Source organism: Harpia harpyja, chromosome 14 (genome assembly GCF_026419915.1).
Source record: "Harpia harpyja isolate bHarHar1 chromosome 14, bHarHar1 primary haplotype, whole genome shotgun sequence".
NCBI lineage: Eukaryota > Metazoa > Chordata > Aves > Accipitriformes > Accipitridae > Harpia > Harpia harpyja.
The window spans coordinates 19,391,466-19,415,380 of NC_068953.1; the positions used below are offsets into that span (position 1 = coordinate 19,391,466).

General features: G+C 48.6%; 1 protein-coding gene across 2 annotated transcripts in view; it reads left to right on the top strand.

Moving 5' to 3' along the window:
- The first annotated feature begins 15,097 nt into the window (after window positions 1-15,097).
- Window positions 15,098-23,915, top strand: part of ADAMTS17 (ADAM metallopeptidase with thrombospondin type 1 motif 17) — a 201,234-nt gene continuing 192,416 nt past the window's right edge. For both annotated transcript variants that reach the window (XR_008238279.1, XM_052808107.1), the window contains exons 1-2: window positions 15,098-15,237; window positions 15,962-16,326. Coding sequence is in view for 1 of the 2 variants with exons in the window: in XM_052808107.1 (XP_052664067.1) it covers window positions 15,168-15,237; window positions 15,962-16,326 (435 nt within the window). In the remaining variant the exon portion in view is untranslated. The remainder of the gene's footprint in view (window positions 15,238-15,961; window positions 16,327-23,915) is intronic.

Sequence of the window (23,915 nt, forward strand, 5' to 3'; positions counted from 1 at the left end):
GTATTTATGTAAGGATTCCCTTGTTTTCCCCGCCTTGCAGTGTCCTCCTCTCTGCTTTCCACTCCCTCTCAGCTTTCCAATGAGGGCCCCTTCAGGAGCTAATTCCTTACTCTTCCAAGTTTTTCCCTTGCCTGGAAAAGGCTGGATGACCCACACCCTTCTTAAGAGGTAACAGTGATTGCTGTAAATGAACTTGTTTTTTCCTGGACAGTTCATGAATGGAGAGGAAGCAAAATTAATGGATGCATCATCCATCGTCTGTGTTATTGTCGTGGTTTAACCCCAGCCAGCAACTAAACACCACGCAGCCGCTCACTCACTCCCCCCCCACCCAGTGGGATGGGGGAGAAAATTGGGAAAAGAAGCAAAACCCGTGGGTTGAGATAAGAACGGTTTAATAGAACAGAAAAGAAGAAACTAATAATGATAATGATAACACTAATAAAATGACAACAGCAATAATGAAAGGATTGGAATGTACAAATGATACGCAGTGCAATTGCTCACCACCCGCCGACCGACACCCAGCCAGTCCCCCGAGCGGCGAATCCCTGCCCCCCACTTCCCCGTTTCTGTACTGGATGGGACGTCACATGGTATGGAATACACCGTTGGCCAGTTTGGGTCAGGTGCCCTGGCTGTGTCCTGTGCCAACTCCTTGTGCCCCTCCAGCTTTCTCACTGGCTGGGCATGAGAAGCTGAAAAATCCTTGACATTAGTCTAAACACTACTGAGCAACAACTGAAAACATCAGTGTTATCAACATTCTTCGCTCTGAACTCAAAACATAGCACTGTACCAGCTACTAGGAAGACAGTTAACTCTATCCCAGCTGAAACCAGGACAGTTATTCAAGATTTATGCTTTGACTAAAGTACTTGAAAATGGTCCTATGTACACTAGGAACTACTCACTCTAGAATGCCAACACATTTTTGTATCTTTACTCAGTTGTTTTTTGTTGTGTATATTAGGGCTGCTTATGAAGTTACATGTGTTTGATGAATGTTAGAATAATATGCAAATACAGAGATAATTCTTTTTTTTCCCAGGAGTGCTTATGTTTATACACACTGAGGTGCTACTGTCCAGTTAGATTACCATGGGATTACTACCTAAATGGCTCAGCATAAGCACCCTTGAGACAACTCAGACATGGATCTTAAGCTGGCAAAAGCAGGAAAGCTCTGCTGAAAACAAGGGAGCTGTGCTGATTTGTATCAGCTGAAAGGCTATTCCATGTTTCTTATTCTTTCCATTTCTGCCTCCCTAGTCGGGAAGATCACAGAGGTTCTGACTTACCAGCTCTTCCCATGGGCAAACAAACATAAGGGAAGGTGTTTCAGCCCAAATAATGAACTGAAGCAGAATACTTTGGTTTTATTATCTGAATTCATTTTTTTAAGCTTATGAGTAAGAATAAAGTAGACGGAAAAGAAATCGAACAGGGATATGTGAGTTTTGGCTACAAACAACTTGCAAACTGTGAAGAATAAAAAAAAAAAAAATCTTGCTGATTTAGAAAGAAAAACATCATCTCCACAGGCACTTCCCCCAGCTGTGGGTTTGAAGAACAACAGTGGGCAGAAATGAAAGTCCATGCTGAGAACAAGAACATAGCCTAGTTGTGAAAACGCCTAAGAGAGCTGGTTTGATGGCTCTTAGCTGCCCCAGAGCTGGGGAGCCTTTCTGTAAGGAGCAGCAAATGAGCCAGGAATATATGTCTGAGCTGATTTCATTGTCATGTTCAAAATCACTGAAAATGTCTGTCCCCATTTACCAGCCAGTTTTATGGGCTCCCTTGGGCTCTGCCTGTGCCATATGGAGCCAGGGTTTTGTTTCTTGCCTATATGCCCAAGGTGTGGACCTTGAAGAGGATAAACATCTCTGACTTGTGGAAGGTCACACAGGACATCTGTATTCCCACTGAGAATGGGATTTCTGCTTATGACATTTATGAAATCTACCTGATGCCCATGCTTTAAAGACAGAGAGTAACCAATGTGTGTCAGACAGCAAGGTGGCACTCTGAGTGACCAGCGTCATAGAGAGGGAGCTGACCCTTCCTGAGCAGAGCTTCATGAATCAGAAGAAAAGTCAGCAGAGGGCTTGGCCAACTGATCACACAGGTTTTTTCTTAGATGTAGGTGTGAAAGACTCATTTAAAGGCTATTTTCTCAGCTCTTTAGTGGGGAGTGTTTTCTCTTACTCTGTCCCCATATTTCAGCATGATGCTACTTGGTTTATAGAAGCTGCCAAACAAGGTCAGAGCAGTTCTCGCTCACTCCTGAGAGCAGCCAGCACCAAAAGCTTGAGAGGTGGATACCAACCCAGCAGCCCAGGGTAATCCCTCTCCCACTCTGGTATGAGGCAGAGGTAGGTTTGTGCTCTGAAACATGTTTTGGGGGAGGAAGGGTGTTACTGTGAACAGTTGCAGCTCTAGATTTTCTTGCTACTCGTGTACAACAAGGTGTTTGCATGTTCTGCTAAGGTAGCATGCTTGCCTACTGAAGTGTAAGCTACTTGGTATGTCACACATGAGAGGGGAAACTTCATAAAGTACTGGGGCATACTGGGGGAGAGGGGAAATCATTGGCCAGAAAACTAGGACTCCTGCAGGACAAAAAAGTTTCACTTTCTGTCCTGTCATCCGTGTGTGTTAAGATCTTAAACAGCAGAAAGGAGGTAAAGCCCTGACATTGATCCCTTGTCAAAGAATGGGATTCCCAATCAAGGAAATGGAGGTGATCAAAGCAATGTAATCTTCACCCTACCTGACTACAGAGAACTTCAAGTAGGGCTCTGAGAGTTTATTTAACTGAAGTACCCTCTGTGGGATTACTTGAAGTTTCTAGCTTAGTAGAAGACAAGGCTGAAAGCACAGGTCTAAGCTTCAACATACAACTCTGCAAATACAAAGTCATAACAATCCATGTAGGATAATGTTGTTGATGTTCCAATAGTGTGAAGATTTATGAAAATATCTTCTATTTATTCAGCTGGAAAGAGCCCTGTTCTTCTGGAGTTTTGTTACCCCATAAAGCATTCAGAGGAGACCCCATAATCGTTTCAAAGTCAGAAACATTAAGTGGAATAACAAGTATAAACCCTATCCACAGTGACTTTGAAGTGCAAGAAGCATGTCCTTGTAGCCATAGAATATTACTCTGCTTTGAGCCGGGGTGGGAAGAAACAGCTCCCAGGCAGTTGTTTCAGGTGGTAAAAAGTCCATATTTTTCCTACCACAAAAGAAGCTCGTCTAAAAAAAGCTAGAGTTGAGCAGTGAAATAGATTATTAGATTCCCAGTGAAATTCACAGTAGTTTTTCCCATGATGCTGATGAGAACTGGATCCAGACCTCAAGTGACCAGATAAAATGATAAGGGCATCATAGCACTGCATTGTCCAGCCATCAGGAGCAGGGCATAGCCCGTGTTTCCTCCTCCTGTAGCCCAGGGCAAAATTCTCCCCAGAAAATGAGATCTTCTGTCTGCAGGACACTCACCTGAACACAGCTCTGCCTTTGCATCTGCCCAAACTGGGCATGTATCTCTTGGAAGACATCCCTGGGAAAGCAGTCCCTCCCCTTTCAAGCCAGAAACTTCACTTTCAGCAAGCAGTCTGCCTCCTGTCTCCTGTGCTGTTCAAAATCCCAGCAAAGACTGGGTTGCTGATGCTAAAGCCTGCATTCCAAGGCCAAATTTTCCAGGAAGAGGCAAACAACGAGCTGTGGTTATCACAGCCACCTTAGCATGTGAGTGTGTGACAGTGCTGCTGAGCCAGAGGAGAAAAGGGAGCAGAGAAACTGGAGCAAAATGGTTGGGGCAACACAGCAACAGTTTAAACACAGAACTGACATCACCAAGAATCACAAAGCAAAGCAGTAACAAGGCTAGGAAGAAAAAAAGCCCCAAGAGAAGAAGGAGGAGGAAAAAGACAGTAGTTCAGTAATACTGCAGATCAGCCCTTTCCAAGCAGCAGAAGCCAGCTTTGCCTGGACTCTGAGATGAACTCTGTAGCCAGGACAACTCCTTTTCCCTGAGCACCAGCGGTTTTAGATTGAGCCCAGCCAATGAGTTCCCAAGGCAGGAGCAAAGGCAGCAGGATCTGGGAAACACTCCTTTAGAAAGTTCCCAGAATGCGATTGAAGGGACAGGGAGGAACTCAGCTGGGGCTGGGCCAGGGTAGCCACAAGTGGAGGCTAGCAGACCTGCAGCTGTAGCAATGGTTCACCTCCAGTTCCTGGGCAAGCCTGACTCCCCCTTGAATCTCAATGTTGGTTTTGTGCTTTTCCTGGCTGACTGAGACTCCCCAAGAATCCTAGAAGAGCTCCTAGAAGATGTGCATGTTTGCTTCCTACAACAAAGAGCAGATGAAAGCTGCTAAAAGGCCTTTCTAGTATTAGCACGTATGGGTAAGTTTCTTGGTTATGTCATGGGCTGCATACAATGCAGGAGAAGTCCTAGTATTTCAGGAGAAGAATCTGTAGGAAGCAGGTGCTAAATCTTATCAGGTTGTGCTAAATTTTATCAGGCTATGCAAATCCTACCTAGTTCCTTTGCTATTTTAAAGGAGGAATTATTCAGCAACCAAAGAATGTTTCATACATTTCCCTATTGCAAGGGGCAGTGAGGTCCGATAGCGCTTCTATGTTTGGAGCTTTTTTTTCCCCTTCAAATCCTCTGGATCCTGCAAGGATAGCACTTGAGCAGAGAACAGGATGCTGTAGCAATAGCCCCTTTTGCCAGAAGTGAGGACTGTCCTATAACTCATACTATACTGCAGGGCATGCACAGCATCTATTGAACTTGGAAATTGCCCCCCATATCCACTTTTATGCTGTAGTTTCCCTTCCTGCACCCAGTTGTGATTCTGTTCTTACATTAAATCCAAGCAAGAAGGAAGCTGGCATGCTTACCCCTTCCCCTGCCCTGGCACACATGGCTGACATGAAGGAAATCATAAACGAGCCCTGCCATGTCTTTACGCTGTGGATTGCAAATATGGGCAATGATCTCTTGTGGGCAATGATTTTTTTTTTTTAACGTTTAGGGACTTATCCAAAGCAAACATCAGAGCTTAGCCACAGCTTGAGGTTAGTCCAGCATCCTGACAGAGGCAGGGTCCCAGCAGCTCCACAAGGCAGTGGAGCTGCCAGCCCGCAGCTGATCATCCTCATTCTGGGCCATGGAAGGGCCACGCTCCTGTCACTGAATGTTAGTGAGAGGAAGACAAATTCCTGCTCTGTAACACACTGTTGAGAACAGAGAAACCTCCAAGTTTCTCCATTTTACACATCAGAGAGGATTTTACTGCCTGCTGAGGGAATGGATGCTCCTCTGTCCTACTGTATGACAGAACCATAGGTTCCAGCATAAAACACACAGCAAATAGTGCTTTTGGTCTCCAGGCCAAGGCAGCCGGCATTGGGCAAGGAGCAATGTCTCACATACGGGAAGTAAATGTGTCTTGGGCCTTCTCCCCGGTTCTGGCTGACAGCTCCCTTCGGAAAGCCCAGAGCAGCAGTGCTGGTCTGTACGTGCTGCATGCAGCGATGAGAAAGCTCGAGTACCTATGGCATTAAAAACGCGCGTATTGGTTACCTGGTTATTGCTGCAAGGGCCCACGAGGTGGCAATAGCAGGACACTGCTCCCTGCTCGGACACCGGTCTCATTTGGCATTTTTGTCCATCTGTTTTGCCCTTTAAAACAAAGACATTCTATTGAAGATTGGAGTGTAAAACTGTTTCTTGCAACTAGTAATTTCCACTTGGTCGGTCCCTAACTGTGAAACAAGTGTCTGGTACATCGCCGGTAAAAAGGCACTACAAATATTACTGAGAGCAAGTGTTTGGGTACCAGTCCAGAGGACTGGTGTGTCGGTATCCCAAGAGGTGTGTCAGTATCCCAAGAGCTGGCATCTACCTGGGTGTCACCAGTAACCCTCTTCCCGGAGGTGCAGTGCTCTCCTGCTGACTCTCCTGGTACCAGAGCTGTACCTGTTGTATCTGGGGTAAGGGCTGGGGAAGAAAGGATGTTGAAAGCTTCTCTGAGTCTGCTTTACTGCTTGTACTTTTTTGTATTGTCTATTTAAACCACGTATTTGTCAAGCCACAGAGTGTGCAGCTGCTAGTAAGTGAAGTCCCATTCTCACCTAGATCTTTAATGTCTGTAATGCAAATAAGGATGATAAAACTCTCAGAATAATGAAGGCTACACTGCCATTCCACCTTAGGGGACAGACGCTCCAACCCAAGCATATGAGGTGCTCTGTGTTTTGCACCGTTGCCAACAATAAAGCAAAGCTCTGAGTGTAGAAGGGTTTGAGCCAGGCTCAGTGTGTGCACATGCAAGGAGGGAGCAGTGGGCCATCACCTCCCAAACAGAAAAGGAGATGGAAACTGAAGAGCAGTTGCATCCTGAGCCCCTTAAATCCAACAGGGGCTGAGCATTATGGCCAGAGCAACCCAAGGATTTGGGAATGCCAAGAAGTGGTTTTGTGTAAGAAAAAAAACCCCATGAGCATGCACTGGGAGGGCACCTTCCCCCACATACTAACCCTAGCTGTGTTCAGCCTGGTGCTGTTACCAAGGGAGGATGGGACCTCCCTGAGGAAAGCCTGTCCGCAGAACATGGCCCATCACTATACCACTGAGTAGGTTGACCAGAGACAGGGGGAACACCTGTACTCGTGGGCTGAGGGCTATGAACAGCCCACCTTGCATCACCTGGCAACATCCCCCCACCAATAACTTTTACAAGGGCAGAAAGATGAATTAATTGGGTGCTCGCTGTGTGCTGGAAAAGATGAGGTACAAGGCATGCTGCTCAGTGGATGGGGGCTACATCGCCCTGACAGGTACAATGTGCAGAGGCACAGACTGAGCTTTGGGTTTGGTGCTCCAAGAACATTGCCCTAAAACACTCCAAAACCACCACAGCGCACTGGCAGGAGGCACCACTGAAAAGTGCTCGCTATAGAAAGCTGTTCCCAAACTTCCTTAATGCAAATGAGTAGTGGTCACTGCAGCCCCAGGTCGAAGCCCTCATTAAGGAATGTTAAATGCTGGGCAAACTGGGCTTTTTATAAATGCAGAGCAGAGAGACAAACAACTAAGACCAAAATCTAGCAGTTCTAGCAGTTCTCCCCCAAGGACATCTCAGGGTCTGGGGGGGGCACAGTGCATACCTCCTCCCTTACTGCTGCTGTGGCTGGTTCCTGCCAGGAGGAAGTTTTGGACTTGGGCTCCATAAAAAGGGTGCTGAGGAACCCAGTGGCTCCATAGCTGTGCTAAACCCTGGCTGAAATGGCCCACTGAGCCAAGCAAACAGCCTGTGTGCTCCCACACTCCCCTCGAGTGTCAGCAGGAAAAAGGGATCTGTTGGTCTAAACAAGCTTCTTTAATGCCATTCGGCACAACCCTTGTGGTCAGGCTGCACTCAGCCACGACTGTGTAGAGACCTGGGAACTGATTTGCTTTGATGGTGGGATGAAGTGTTTCTTTGAGCTCTCTCCATGCACGGCTGTGGATGAACAGGGGGTGCTTGGAAGCTGTAGACTGTGGGTGGCAGCCTCCATGGTTCCCATCTGACCCCAGCTCTTCTCTAGGTTCCTCTTTCAGAGCCAGGAGGCAGCTGGATTTGACCTGACTGTCCCAGCAAAGCCTGAAGCTTCGAGGTTGCCTGTCCGGAGCTCGCTGTGCGTGGAGTTTGCCATGGGCTAGTACCCAGCTGTTGGGGTGGTTTCCTCCATCACAGCTCACAGACGGTGCCGGTGAGACTCTTTACTGCCAGCAGGTTAACTGAAACGCATCTCCTCTCATTCCTCATGTTTGTCCAGCCCAGAAAGTCTGAAAGCAGGCAGTTATGAGTCCTAGAGTGACGCTAATATTTTGCTTTTATGAACAAATACTTGCAACCACGCCAAAGTCTATTGCCAGCTCTGTTGGGAGAGAGGATCTAGCATCAGAGGAGGATCCCGATTCTGTTTTTGGTTCACTGTATGACCTTGCAAATAATGACAATATTGGTCCCAAATAGACTGGGATGAGGTATTGGTAGCTGTTGTTGATTAAAGAGCAGGATGTGTTTCAGACTCCAGAAGGGTTGCTCCCTCCAGACCTCGCACTGGCCCTCCATCTGGCTGGTTCTTACCTAGTGACTCCGAGCAGACTTTGCTGACGTGGGCAGTTGGGTTTCCTTGCTGGCTGTGGAGGAAAAGGCAGCCCTTGCTGTTGTTTAGCAGAGTGTAACTTGCACAGACTCTATCGAAGTGCACAGCATTACAGAAGAGGCTGTGCAATGGTCACAGCACACCCTGCCCGCCCTGCTCCTTTGTCTCCTGAGAACAAAGATGCTTTTGGTGCTTGAGGTCAGATCAAGAGCCCAAAATGTGGGGCTGTTTCCCCAGGTAGGTGCTCCAAGTGACCCTTGGCTAAACAACTAACATAGATATGCAACATCAGTTGACCAGACATCCCAGTTTGCATCTCCAGACTGTGGAGCTCATACTAAAGGCTGTGGGACAGCATGTGCTGGAGGCTGAGTGCCCACAGCTCCCTTCCTGCTGGGGGTATTTGTCCTCCTGGGACAGCACTGGGGAATTTGCTGACTCAGTTGGGGGTGATGGGAGGGAGTGTGAAGACTGAGTGGTTCGGAGAGGGGGAACTGCAGAGCAGCCAAGTCTGGGGAGAAGGCTAGCAAAACTGTACTGTTAATTTTTAAAAGCTCCAGGCAGTCAGAGGGTTTGGGCTGTGAACTCTGTACTGCTTCTGACAGCAGCGTTACAGTAATGCTTCTGCACAGCTTTGCATCCAAAATGGGAGCAACCAGGAAAATGTGCACAAACTTGAGTAAAGGATTGGTCCTGTGGGGAAAAGTAACTCTGAATGCTGTTGCATTGTTGGTCCTATCACTGCTTATGGATAAAAGGTTGAGGTTTTTGATTGATGAATTTGTGTAAAAGGTAGTTCAAACGGTTTGACAAAGCTTTGAGGGCAGCTTGGGAACAGCTTGAATATGAGACAAAAGAAGGGTTAGACAACAAAAGTCCAGAGCAACAATTACCTGAGCACATGGGCTTGGGGCTGTTTCACTTCCACAAGAGAAAATGGGTGTTTACAGACCCCGGCTGGGGGTGGCCAGTGGGGCTTGGCCTTGTTGGGACACAGTCCTTCCTCAGCTCTGTGCCACCATCCAGTGGTGCTTGTGCTTGGAGGACAGCCCTTTCCACTTCGGTGCAACCCCCCTGCCCCGGCCCAGTCACGGCCCTGCAGCTCTGGTGGGCAGCGAGGAGGGGCACCCCAGCCCTGCAGTGCCTCTTTGTGGGCCCCCCTCTCTGGGGATGGGAAAGTGCCTTGCTGGCTGGAGAAGTGCAGGCTCCTGTGCTGTGACCCACCTTGCAGCCCCCACCACAGCGCTTGATGAGGGCCCCTGACCCCCGGCAATCCCTGCTTGTGGGGATATTGAGTTTTCTGTTTGCTTTGCAAGTGTAATTGGCCAAGACGCTGTGAAGGGAGGAGAGAGTGCTCAAGGAAGAGGTGTTAAAGAAATAGGAAAACATTTTTAAGAGTGTTTTAAGTCAGCAGTTTGCCTTATTAGTACTTTCATGATGGAAAGAAGCCACTTTAGGTCTGTGCAGTTGCACTGGGCCACCATATCCAGGCCCCTGTAGACATCCATGCAGACAGCTGTAGTGTCTTATGCAACCCCTCAGCGTCACTTCTATCTCTCTTCCAAGCCATGCACCACCTTCTTGGCTTACAAATCTCTTCCTCTGGCTTCTTGTGCCCTGCTGCAAGGAATATGCAGAGGAGGAGCCTTATATGAAATATTTGGTTTGGGGAGGTTATCCTTGTCCAAGGCAGGTGTTGGATACAAAGGGACATGTCTGAGAAAGAGAAGGGGAACACCAGATGTGGGATATGACCAGCTGAAGGACAGTGCCAGGGAAAGAGGGAGATGGTGCCTGCATGAAGGGCTCTGCTGTTGTAAACTACAAGCATTCAGAACATCTGCCTCCACACCAAAAAAGAAATCAACAGCATCATTTTTTTGAGAAAAGACTATTTTAAACAATCCTATGGTTGGGAACTTCTTCATTTGCTCCTGGGCAATAAGTCTCTAGGCTTTGCGCAGCTTGCAATTCCCAGCCTGTCATGGGGTCAAACATGGAGTGATGGAGTTAAATGAGAAATCAGTCTCATGATTGCAGAAGCCAAGGCCCAGAGAGGAAAAACCCAAACAAACCATAAAACAGAACAAAAGAAAGTGCCAGCTATTCCCAGGTTCCTGATAACATCATCAAAGGTGGCAACATTGGACTTCATAAAAAGCCTCGCTGAACTTTAGGGTCAGCCTCAAACAACGACAGTTCTTTCCTTTGTCCATTTGTTCCTGCATGCCTGGGGAGTGACGTGTGGCTGATTATTATTGCCTGGGTGATGGCTATCTATGCGCAGCTCTCAGATACCAAACAGACCCTGGACTAGCCTTGTCTGTGTTTAAAAAATCACAGCATGGTCTGGATGGAGGTGGTGGTACATTTAACGTTTCTGATCTCTCTACACCATAGTGCTGCCTGCATTGGACAGAGTGGATTCTCCTGGCACCCTGCAGCTGTGTTATTCAATCGGGAGCATGTTCTTTTATATTCCTGGCTTTTCTCACCCACAGCAGCATGCGTGCGATGTCATCTTCTGTCCTGACAGTGTTGCAGCCTGATCTCCCCAAACACCTGCGCCAAGGCAGCAAGATACCCTGGGAAGTTTTGTACAGACGGTAGTGACACCAGTGTGGGAATGTAGCCAGACCTCCACTCTCATGGGGGCAGGTGTGAAGTGACCTGGAATTTCAGGAGTCCATTCCTCGGCCCCTATCCCACAGGAGTGTTTTTCTTCTCTTTCCTCTGTATTCCATGGAAATAGGATGTTTTTCCCCATTGCAGCTGGGTGAAGCTGTGAGGCCCCTGGAGATAGGCAAAGGGGAAGTGGTTGGAGGGAAGATCTCCAGGGAAAGCCTCATGCAATGCACTTGCTGTTTGTGAGACACATGCATCTCAACCAAAGCAAACTCCCTCTGACAAAAAGGAAAGCTTGTCAGCCCATGAATAAAGCTCCCTGCTAGGAGAAAGAAAGGGATAGGTCTCCTGCCATGGACTTACCTTAACTGAAGCAGGCTGTGTGTTCCCTTGAGGACTCAGGTGCCAGTGGCTCGGCTCTGTCCCTGGATACCTCCAGTATCACAGTTGCTTTTCTTTCTGCTCCTTATCCCCAGGAGCTCAGGAACAGGCTGTCCATTTTCAGCCAGACCTGACAGAGATGTCCCAGAGGGAGTTTTTCTCTCGCAGGCTTGGGACAATTCAGGCTGCTGGAAGGAAAAACCTTGTAAGTGCCTCTGCTGTGGGCTGCCTCAATGGTACTAGACACTGGAGCTTCCACGTGAAGGAGCAAACCCTTAAACACCCTCTATCCAGGGAAGAAGCTTTAATCAAACCTCTGGCTCATTGTGAAAGACCAATTGGTAGGAAACCCACTTCTGGCACCTATAGAACTACTTATATTTACTTGATTGATTGTTTTAAATGACAAAAGAGCTTTTCTTGGTCCCTACTTGTCATTAAGCTGTCTCTGGCTTCTTTGGGGGAGCATTTGCATGGGTTAACAGCAACACCCGCCAGGTCTGTGCCTGACCAGCCTGGCCAAACTCTGCAGCATTAGGGCAGGTGCAGTCAGCAGCAGGGAAAGAAATCCCGGCTGCCCAAAGATCACAGTGAGGCGAGGAGCTGCAGAGAGAGCAAGCAAGGCATCTGAGTGTCCTGGACAGGAGAGCATCACCTGTGAAGTTGGGATTGCCTGCTTAGGACCAGGACAGGAAGAGTTTGGAGAAGTGTGGTTGGAGAGAAGGGAGAAGGCTGAGTAATGGCCAAGTTAACCCTTTGCATGCTGGCATTTTCCAGGTGGCGAGCCAAATGACTGCACGGGAAGATGTATATAACACATGTCTGCAGTCTCCAAAGGGTTATTAAGTGTGCAATAATGGCCATGAAACTTGGCTTCCTCGACGTATATTTAAAATTGAAAAAAAAAAAAACCCACGAGTTTCAGAGGGGCAGAGGCCTTGTTTCCTAGAAACTGCAGGGCCAAATCCACTCTCTGTGATGGTGAGAGGAGGAGAAACAGCTCCCCCCCACGGGCTGGGGGCAGGGGAGAAAAGCAATCACCACAACAGGACCACAGCCCCCTCCTGCCACACGCATTATGCTTATCAGTAACAACTTCAAGGCATTTCTGAAAAGCCCATGGTGTTAAATTAATAAAGAAAGCCTGTGTCTCACTGGAGCTTTGGGATTTGGATTCAATAAAAACACTGCTGGTCCTAGGACAGTTTCCTCTTTTGTTGTGTGGGTACCTCTCGGGGGCTTGTCCCTTGCTCCTGGCTCCAGCCCTTGCCAACACCAAGGCCTGCCTGTGATGTTGCCCCTGTTGTGGGGTGTTGCAGCCTCTTGGGCCCCTGCCCAGATACTCTGCAACTCTGCGATGCTCAGCAGGGACTAGCCCTACCCCGATGCAGCCCGTGCCGGCCAGCCCAGTCACTGAGAGAGTCCTTCCATGCAGTAAGTTACAGACTTCTCTTTATTAGTGCCCATCTTCCCCCTCACTATTAAATTTATTCTTTCTCTGTTTTGTTATTATTTTTTTGGCAGAGGACTTTGGAAGGTGGGAGAAAGGATCTACTAAAAAGTTAAGCAAATCTAAGCCCCCTCATCAAACCTTTTTGGGGGAAGAGACGAGGCACCACCTTTGGTCCCTTAGCAAATGAAAACGGCTGGTGGTCTGGGTTTAAACATGACTGTTTGGGGCTCAGGCCAGATTTGGCAGTTCACAAATCAAACTGCCTCTTGGTTCTCAGGCGTGGAGGATTGCCACGGGTGGAAGACGTGTGGGGGAGCTGCTCCCCAGAGCTGCTGTGCCAGCCAGGGCCCTGGCCTTGGAGGGAGGCGCTGAAATTTTTGGTTCACAACAGGTCAGGAGAGAAATTCAGGATCTGAGGTTTTGTTTTAAACATGTGATGTTACACTATTGACATACAGCAAGGCAGTCAGTTCCAAACTGAGTTGTTTTCTCACTTGAATGGGTTCCAGTCCTGTCCTTTTGCTTTGGTAACTAACTTCTTGTTAGAGAGCAGACTGAGCCTTGAAAGAGTCAAGAAAACACAGAGCTGTTAAATCTCACCTGATCTCATGTTAAGAAAGCAAATTTGAGCTATGGGTCCTGGCTTCGCCCAGATTTTATCTGCTGGGAGCTGGTTGCAGGTCCTCAGTTTCACTCTTGCTGCTGACCGCTGGTGACATCCTCCAAGTGCCACTGTACTGGAGAGACAAGGAGCTTCACTGAGACCGCAGTAGGAGGTGGGACATCTGCGTGCACCCATGCCCGTACGGTGTTGCAGAGGCCCTGTGTGGGGTAGGTCTTTCCGAGGTGCTACGCCAGCCTGCCATGTGCCACAGGGTGTACCTCAATGCCCAGGAAGAGCACAGCCAGCAGGGTGACGGGCTGGAGGCAGCTCTAATATTCCGGCTCTCAAACAGCCTCTTTACTTGTTCACAGGAGCAGATCTCAAAGAAAACATGGTTCTTGTTGCCTGTCCGATGCCTGAAAGAGAGATAATGGTGTTAACCCACTCATCTCTCTTACCAGTCCTTTTCCTAGATTCAGTCGGCCCTTTTCTTAGCACTACCCCAGCTGCCTGCCCTCTCAGGGATGAGCATCCAAATCTAATTCCCCTTGCTTGCGACTTGGAGCCATTACCACTGTCAGTACGACTCCGGACAATTCTTGTGTAAGTGCTGCACTGAGATCTGCCGGAGTCATTCACACTGTTTTATGGGTCTTCCTTTGAATTCTTATACAATTTCAGTAACAAAGTTGCAGATTTTTGCAGAAGTTTAAACTCTAGGACACTGCTCTGCTGGGCAACAGCAGTTTAAAGCTGCTAACACATTGGGTCTTTACTGCTTTCTGTGACTCAGCCATGCCAGGAGCACAGGATCTGATCCAAAGCCCACCAAAGACAGCGGAAATCTTTCTACTCTTGGAAATCACCCTACTGCTCTCAACAACCCCTAGACCAAACTGACTTTTCCTGAGCCCTGGGCAGCTGAGGACATGCAGGATGAGACCCAACCATCAGGTAGGAAGGAGCTCTTGCAGCTGCAGGATCTCAGTGAAAATGGGAATTGGTTGCACCTGGGTGAAGATGTGAGTGTCCTCGGCACACAGAGGGAAAGGGAGCTGGCAGGTAGTTTCCTCCTTTCTCTCCCAAACAGCCCTCTTAACTAGCTTGAACAACCTGTCCTCCCTGCTTTAAATTAGCATCCCCCTCTTGTCCACCACTGTAAAAATCATTTTTTATATCTCCTGAGCTTTATGCACTCGTTTCTTGTTTTCATCCGTGTGATGAGTGCTTCCAGGAATATGCAAGAGCATTGCCTAAAATCTTTGTGCACTCATATATTGCCAACCCCATTTTTTCCTGGTCTTCTGAGTCCTGGGATCAGTATTTCAGATGGCGGTGGCAAAGGCTGCAGGAAATGAAGGAATGGGTGAATTTTTCAAGACAGCTTCTGCAGCAGCGTCTAAATTCTTTTAGTAATGAAGAAAAGGATATGCAGAAAACATGACGGAGATGACCACCAGTCGGCTGCTTTTTGTCAGCCCTCCCATGCCTCACGCTAGGGTATTTCCAACGGCTTCCTGGGCACCAAACCAGTTGCAGGCCTGGGAGAACTGGTTGCAGAAATGCCCACCGCAGGGCACGGGGAAGGGGGGCACCAGCTCTGGCGGGGGGGGTCTGCCCGCCTGCCCGCGCGCGGGGCAGGAGAGGGCGCCCCCTGCCGACCGCCCCCACCCACGTGCACCCCCTCCCCGCGCAGCCCAACCCTCCGCCCCGCGCGTTCAGCTCGCAGCCATTGGGAAAGCGAGGGGCGTGGCCCGGTGAGTGCCCGCGCCAATGAGAGCGCGGGGCCGCGGGGAGGGGCGTGGCCGGGCGCCCACCACGCCGGGGCTGTCGGCAGCGCTGATTACTTTTTCCGAGGGTGGGGAGGGCTCACTCCGGCCCGGGCTCCCGCCGCCGCCTCCGCTCCGCGCTGGGCCCCGCCGCTGCCATAAAATGTTTGACGGCTGCCTCCTGCCTCTCGTGTTTCCCTGCCTGCTGCTTTGGGGACTGGACGCCGGCACAGGTAGCTCTTCCCTCTCCTGGCTCCCCGCGCCCGGCATCCCCTTCCCCGGCGGCGCTGACAGCCCTCGCCGCGGGCAGTCCCGCGCCGTGGGTCCGGCGGGGCGGGCGGTGGGCGCCGGCCCCGGGCGGCAGCGTGCCGGCGCAGACCACAGGGCATGCACCGGATCCCCTGCGTGGCCGCGGTCCCAGTCTGCAGGATGAATTGCTCCAGGCTTTTGTATTTTCTTTTCCTGTCCTCTCGCTGCTGCTGCTGTAACGTTTCATGTGGAAAGCTGCTGACTGTCCTTGGCTGCGGCTTCGGCTTGCTCTGCTTTTCCCCTTCTCCCTGCAGATTTTTATTGGGGTTGGTGAAATGCGATGCTTGTGTCTGAGCTATACACTTTTTTTAATGATACAAGTAGCTTTAGCATTTGCTTTATTCCTCTGTTCCTTGCACATTTTTGTCACTAATATATGCGTGTATATAGAGAGAGAGAGAGAAATAAATCCCTTTCCTCCGCTGGCTCCATTGTCTCTGCAGCCTGTTCACAATTTCCAGTGCATGAGTATCTGCGCTGAAATCTGAGCGCAGGGCTGTCCTCGCCCCGGCAGGACGGGGCGTCCCCGCGGGGACGGGAGGGGGTGACGGGGGCTGGCGGGGCGCAGCGCCCCCGACCGCCCCGTCGGGCCGCGGGACCGGCCCGCGGGGGTGCGAGCGCCTGAGCCTCTCTCCTTCTCGCCTGCAGCTGGCGGAGCGGAGCTGGAAGTGGTGATCCCGGAGCGAGTGGTGCTGGAGAAGATCCACCTGCTGCCGCCTGCCCTGCGAGGTGATCGCGGCGGCCCCCGGCGCCGGCGGGCGCTGCCGCGGCAGCGGGCGGCGGCGGCGGAGGCCCTGCTGCTCCGCCTGCCCGCCGCCGGCGCCGAACTCTACCTGCACCTCCGCCGCGACCTGCGCTTCCTCGCCCGGGGCTTCGTGGTGGAGCAGCGGCGCGGGGAGGCGCGGCGGGCGCCCAGCCCCCGGCGGCCCCCGGAGGAGCGGCTCTGCTTCTACACGGGACACGTGTTGAACCGCAGCGACTCCTTCGCCTCCCTCAGCACCTGCGCCGGGCTGGTACTGCCACCCCGACCCGCCTCCCCTCAGCGCGGGCCGCCTCCCCGACCGTCCCCCCGGGCTGCGGCGAGTTTCTCCGCTGCCCCCGCGAGGCTTTTCCTGTCAGCCCCGGCTCTGCTCCCTGCCCGGCGGAGGCGGGAAGCGGCCGTTGGGCCGTACCCGCACCTCACCTCAGCGCCGCGCACCTCCTGCCCGCTGTCCTGCCTGTCCCCTCGCCTCCCCGGGCCCTGGCGAGCCTCTCCGGTGTCCCCTGTGAAGCCTTTCCTGTCAGCCCTGGCTCCGTGCGCCGGGAGCTGCCCCCAGCCGCCCTGCCCGGCGGAGGCGGGAAGCGGCCGTTGAGCCGTGCCCACACCTCACCTCAGCGCCGTGCACCTCCTGCCTGCTTCCCCACTGTCCTGCCCGTCCCCTCACCTTCCGGGCCCTGGCAAGCACTGCAGCTGTCCCAGTGTGGGTTTTCTGTCTGCCCCGGCTCTCCGCTGGGAGAGCTGCCCCAGCTTCAGCCATGCCTGAGGGGCCGAGGGCCTCAGCTACAGCATGTCCACTGTGGATGGTGGCAGGGGCTGAGGATGCTGTGGAGGAGCGTCCTGGCTAATGGACCGTCCTCTTGTCACTATACCCCTGCATCTGGCTGGTGGCTGGGTCCCACTGGGAGAGATTTGGTCGCTTGCCTGCCTGGCTCACTCCTCCAGCAGCTGTGCATGGCCTCAGCAGTACAGCCTGGGACAGCAGGCACTTCTTCAGCTGGCCCTTTCCACCCAGCTTGTGCAATTGGTGTTGGTGTGTGCGGGTGTTTTGTGGGAGCTGGGGTGTAGGGACACCTGGTACTCTGGCATGGTTGGAGGAACCATCCCTCTCAGGGATACTTTTCCCACCTCAGGTGTCAGGATTTCTCTACCTGAGGTTGTAGTGTTTTCAGGTGGCTTTGCAGGGCCAGGGCTCTCCTCTGAGTGTCCTGGTAAGAAGAGGTGATCTTGCATGGGACAGCCCTTCTGTTTCTCAGTGGTGAAGACTTAGACACTTAAGATGATGGCTAGTTTGTAATTATTGTTGATAACCTGAAACTACTTCAGAAAGTCACCGAGGTGTTAAGCATAGACTCCCAGTACATGGTCCTGGGATGTGTGCTTAACTTCTCGGTACAGGCCTCGTGATGGACAAAGTCTTAAACTTTGCAGTAAGAAGCACTTCATGTGCTCTGCACTTGGGGCTCGGGCCTTCAACCCTGAACCATATGAGGGCGCTGTGCCTCAGGTTTAAAAAAAAGAAAAAAAAAAAAAAGGCTCTGAGATGCTGAGTATTTGAGTGGCACTGTAAATTGAGCTGTATACCACTGAGGGCTTTCTCAGAGTTTAAAACTGATATCTCTGGTTCAAGCTTTAAATCACTAACAGCTCTACGCTTTTGTCACTAGGCACGTTTTGTTAATCCTGTTCGTGAAGTCCTGGGCTTCCAAAGCTACCTACTCCAGCAGACCTGAAAAGCACAAACAGGCAGAGAAGGAACCTTTTTAAAAAGAGGAATGTAGTTGTAGGCACAGTATTAACTGCCTGAGATCAGGGAATGGAGGAGGGGGAGTGAAAAAGATTGGCAATATTCCCAGTAGAAAAGTTGGAAAAGAAACAGGACTTGTTAGTCTTTGTTCATTACTCCGCAAATATAAGCTGCAATATTGCAATATTTGTTTGTATCACATGAATTCTAAGCAACAACTAAACTGACCTAACTGAGCTAGATGAACTTGGGATCAAAAAGTGATCAGTGTCAAAGCTACTCGTTTGTGGCACCTTTTGGGGACCATAGCCCATACTGCCACATGCGTAAGTGGCAGTGTTGGTAAAGCTCGGCTTGCCTTTGCCTGTGGATCTGATCCTGGGAGTGCTGAGGGTGGTGTGGGCAGATGTGTTGAGAGATACATTTCTGCATGTTGGGGTACTCTTTTTGTGTTAGAGGAATCCATTCATTTACTCTTCATTCAGATAATCACCAGGAACGGGAAAAGGGCTAAGAGCGGGCGCATGATACATGTGAGTGAGTTAAGGTTTATAATGCCCTTGTGAACTGAAAACTAGAGAACAGAAGACTCAAGTGTCTTTAGGATCAACCCAAACTTAAGATGAACCTTGTTAACTTTTGAAATGGTTTCATTAAATTGATCCACATCACCATGTAGATAGACCTTCTTATTCTAGCTAAATGGACATTTTTGGCTTCTTAAATCTATTCTTAAACATGAAACATATTGGATTTTAGCCCACTTACAGTGTTTACGCAGCCTTTTGCAGTGGCTGTGCTAAATCAGCATACTTGTAGTGAAAGCTATGCAATTTAGTAGTAAGATGTTTTCTGGGATCAGAGGAATTAAGAGTTTGCTTCAAATTATCTAGGAAGTCTTGAATCTGCCATGAGTGGAACTGAGATCAGGTGACTCCAGAGCCCAAATTTTTTGCCTCCTAGTCTGGCAATTTAAAATATCAAGACCATCACTACAGTGGGTTTTGTATTTTCCCACTGCTTCCTTAAGACCTGTTTGTAGCAGAAAGAATAAGGCTTTGCCCTCATCAGCAGCACAGCCTCACAGGTGGGGATATGGACAAGGCCTGCACGCTGAGCTAGAAGACCTTGGTAGTGGAAACCTTGCAGCCTGTTTATCCTGGCATTTTTCTCCTGAGTAGTGCTAGTGCTGCAGTGGGAGATTTCCTGAAAACTCCAGTGAGGGAGTGCTTGTTGGACTTGAACTGGATGATCACAGGACATCTCATTCAGAAAAGCTGGTTGCTAAGAAGTAGAGTAGGTAATAATACTGTATCCTGATCTCCAGCTGACTTAGACTTTGTTGTAATCGTATTCCTCAACTATGCCATAAATCACACAAAAAGTGATATAAAACGATCAGGGCAAGTGGAGTTCTAATAAAAACAAAATCCCTGACACAGTGGCATGAAAACTGAGCTACAACCAGACCAAGCAATTGCTTCCTAGTAATGATATCAGATTGCCAGTGTGGCATCTAAAGGTTATGTTTTGTTTTTTAAACTCTGCTCGCAGATGCTGCTGTTAACCAGTATGTGGTCTGTTGTAGTTTCCTCCTACAGCTTGCGATTGCATCAAGAAGGGTGGCCATACTCTTGTAGCTACATCAGGCCGTAGCATGTTTAGGACTGGTGTACCTAAGGTCTCGTCTGCACAGTTAAAGTACCGCATGTGAGGATATTCCAATTTGTTCCTCTTGACAACCTGGGAATTGCAGCGTAGACAAGAGGTACTATGTTCCTGGAAAGTGCTACTGCCTTCAATTTGGCAGGACTGCATCCTATCTAGGGAATGCAGTTGTGTAAACACTTGGTTTCTGACTGTACCACAGGACTGAACTGTCCTTTCCTGGTGCTGGGGAGACACAGGCAGGAGCAAAGTTCTGTAACTCTTCTGGCCAATGCTAGAAGACAGTAGGCAATACAGGAAGTTGCCTCTTCTTTGGAAAGTTCCAGCTTTGTAAGGCCATGGTGTGTGTTACCTTGAGTTGAGTTGTGTAGTGGACTAAAGTCTCTGCTTTTGAGATCAGTTCCTAGATGATGTATGTTAGGTCTCTCTCCAGCAAGGAAATTCCAGTTTGCTTGATACATCTCAGAACTACTTATCCATTGCTTTCAGGTGCAATTTCACAGTTACGTTTTGACTATTGCTCTCAGTGTGCTGCCCTTACCCTCTCTAGCAAAGTTTGGCAGAGCAGTGTTACCTTCTGTAGAGCTTTTTCAATTGAAGCCTGGAGAGCACAGTAGAGGAGGCCCTTTCAGCACCACATATTTGTGCTGTGATTGCAGTGATGCTTTTTCTGAGTCCTAGCAGGGCTTTTCAGTCCTGCGGACCCAAGATAAGAGAGATAGGTAGGGTCCTGTGCCCTTTGAGAAGACTTCTTCCCTGGTTGTACATGGCAGAATGCTGCCTCAAGCTTTCTGCAAAATTTGGGACTCCCAAAGGCTTCATTTAATATATTAATTTTTTTTTTTTTTTTTGGTACTAGGGTCACTTTCACATGTTGAAGTGCTGGACTGCTATGCAGTCAGTTGGACTGCAATGTCTGTACCTTAAAACTGGTGTAGGCTTTTCATATTTCTTGTACCTAAATTTTTGAAACAGTTACAGTTTTAAGAGGGTCACGGGTTCATGTTAAAATGAGCATTAGGTTTTGACTTAAAAATGAACTTGAAAACTCTTGTCTGTTCAGGAACCATATCTGAAAGCTGAAAATCACTGGGATGCCTTTAGAGGCAGAGTTTTAATTCTAAGTAACTTCTCTTCCATTTTGAAATCTGGAATCTTTGATTTTGGGTTCAGGACTGCTCTTTGGCCTGTCTCTAGTTAAAGTGGATTGTCCTTCTTGGTTGAGATAAGAGAAGAGCTTGTGGATCCCTCCTGTTCAGGCTTGTTCATATAAAGTTTTCACACTACACCCTAAGAAATGCATGCTGGAAGTTGGGAAACCTTAAACATTTTGCAGTGTTGTCTCATACAATCTATGCAGAGAAGAAAAGGGGCTTCTTTTCTTCCAAGCTTCATGTACATTTACCTTTGTTAAACCTCATGCAACTCCTGGTGGACAAATCTTCCAGCTTGTTAAAATATTTCTGAATGGTGGCTCTTCATTCTGGTGTGTCCCCTTCACTTGGTACCATCCACAAACTTTGTGAAGGTGTAGATATAGACAAGCTTTGGCAAGTATGGGCAAGGAGAGATGATAGAGCATCCATCCGAACTCTGTGTCAGCCAAGTGTTTCCTTTTTTCAGGAAGGTTGGGCAGAGGTGCTGTAAGTCTGCTGGAGGTGATAAGGGAAAATGCTGATTTTTATAAAGTCCTGAGTGTGCATTTGGGTACTGAAGGTTAAATGCCAGAAATTTATTTCCTAGTTAGCTGCAGTACCTGGGAAATTCTGCCCCTGCTATTGCCCACATTGCTGTTCACCAGTGATGTTGTGGTGCCAGATACAAACACTGGATGCATAGCTTCTTCTAGGGTCTCTGAACTCCCACTGATTTTCAGGTGGGTGTAAATGCCTACGTAGGAACTGGATGTCTGAGTGTGGTTTTGGATCCAATATGGAAGGCCAGTCAGGGCAAAGAGAACTGAGTAGGTTGGACTGCAGCCTCCAGGGAATGAGCAATCTCAAAGGACTCCTAGTGCAACGGTAAATCTGCACTGTCCTTGGGAAAAGAGGAAGAAGAATACAGAAGAGGCCACAGTCTGCTGGTTTTAAGCCTGACTGTAGTTACCTAGGGGAGAGCGAGTGATAAAGATGGGCACTTCCCCTGATGGTTTGTCCTGTTTCTTAGGTACTTTAAATTGGTGAATTGTCACTTTGAAGGTGATGGACTTTCTTCGTTGACTGTAGAGAGAGATGATGCCTGGTTTAGAGCAGATGCCTGAAGCTTGGTGAGCTCAATCTCTGTCCAGTGGTGGTGAGTGTTTTCTGTGTGTGACAGGGCGGTGCTGCCCTTCAGGTGACTGCAAGAGCCTCTGCTGTTATGTGAAGCAGGGCAGTGGAGGCATGCTAGGATTATAAGATGATACAATTTCCCCTGAGGAAACCTTCAGCTCTGCTGAATTCTCTTGTCTGGGAGAGGAGCTGTCTGGCATTCATCCGTAGCTGGTCCATGAGCTGAAAAGTTAAATCTCTTAAAATTACTGTGCTGGGTTTCTTTGTGGTGGGATTTTTCTTTCCCCTTCCACAGTGGACAAAAGGGAGAGCATGTTGTGGTTTCCTTGTTTTAGCAGACTTAGAGGCTGGGGCAGGCTGGGACAGAGGTGCAGTCAGACATTTCTGGGTATGATCTGCTTTCATAACTGAGTGTAAACCTGAAATGACACTAGAGCAAGACCTAATTTAAAGCTCTTGTTTTAAATTTGCTTGAATTGCACTTGTAAATAATAACTAACTTAAAGCTGAAGCATGGTTAATAAGGACAGGACTAAAAGGCACGTGAAGTTTATTAAACTGTATTTGTGTTGTTTTTTGTTCATCACTTCAAATATTAACTTCCTTTTAACTTTGAGGAAATGGTTAAACTAAGATTTATAGTGTAATTGTTGAGAAATTGGGAAGGGGATGGAATTTGTCAGATGTTTAAAACTGTTCTCTTTTCAGCATGTTCATATGTATGTAACTAATGAACACTTAGGAGCACAAGAAAAATCTGTTAAAGATTCAGCATTTCACAGATCTCGTTCAAAGATGTTGTGAAAATAAAAAGGGCTGGAAAAACAGTGTAACTGTTGGAGAGTATTAATGTGTGGGAAGGTCCAGAACCACGTGCAGACAACACTGACGATTTGGATTCCTGTCCCGAGTTAGCCCTCGAGCTGTTGTAGCTCCACCAGTACTACCAGGGGACAGAGACAGAATAGTGAAGCCAGCGAAGCAGGATGATGTGATTACAAATGCTATTTGAGTGCCAGCACTAACAGTCCCGTTGTTACGGTTGTAATTTCAGTGATACGGTGTGAGGACCTTTCTCCTTTCCCTGCTGTCATTTAGCCTAAGAAAAGCTCCAGTGGCAAGGAAGATAATGTGTGGAAGAAGAGTGAACTACTGGTAGTACAAGAGTAGATTAGAGAGTGAACAGATTGCTCGAGTGACCAATGTATGTGTTAAAATCTGAATAAAAGCATGTGAGAGTATTTTGGTGGTTTGAAGAACAGGGCCTTTTTTGCTAGTGAGCAATGTTGAGCTGACTTCTAAATTAAGGATATGAAATATCTGTAATATGAAAGATATAGCCACTGTTAAGCACAGTGGTGAGTGGGGCTGTAGTGGGAAGTGTGGATTATTGTTTATTTTAATAAACTTGTCAGTTTGGTTGTCTGCCTTTTGAGGCTGAAATCATTCCAGCCTTTCCTGTTAGCTGAGCTGCATGATTCTGTCAGCTATATGGCCCTGTCATACTAACTGTAAAATCCAGGTTAGATTAATAATGCAGATGATGATGAACTTCTGTGCCCCTCTGAATTTTTGGGCTCCTGATGACTCCTGTGTCTCGGGTGCTCTGGGATGGTGGGGCTGGGCAGCAGCTGCTTTCCCGGACACTAAGCAATACTGGGGTCTGGCACAGCGGCAGGTTCTGTTCATACGGGCTCTCACAGTGAAAGAAGGATAAGAGGGAGTATCCCAGCTTTTGATATGCATCTCCCCAGGCAAATGTGAATTGGCAGATCCAAAGCATTTTATTTAATTGGAATGATTTCCAGAGATGTGGGAAAAATAGCTCTGACAGTTACATGGTCTTCTGTTTTACTTCTTTGTCTTCAAAATCCAGCTTTCTGCAGTCCCTGAACATCATACAGACTAGAGAAGAAAAGCATAGAGTATTTGTCTAGTGCTGATGTCTGATATCTCATGCTGAGATTAGCACAGTATAGTATCTGGTAGTTGGAGGGTTTGAGGGAAGCAACATGAGGAATGCATTTCTTACAGAAAAAGCAAAATAATGACCATAGTATTCAAGTTACCAGGTCCAAAAGATGTCATCTGGGCCAACAGGTTTGAGGACTCTTTAGAACCCAACTGGCAAGTTTGGGGAAAATTTTAACTCCCTAGGAA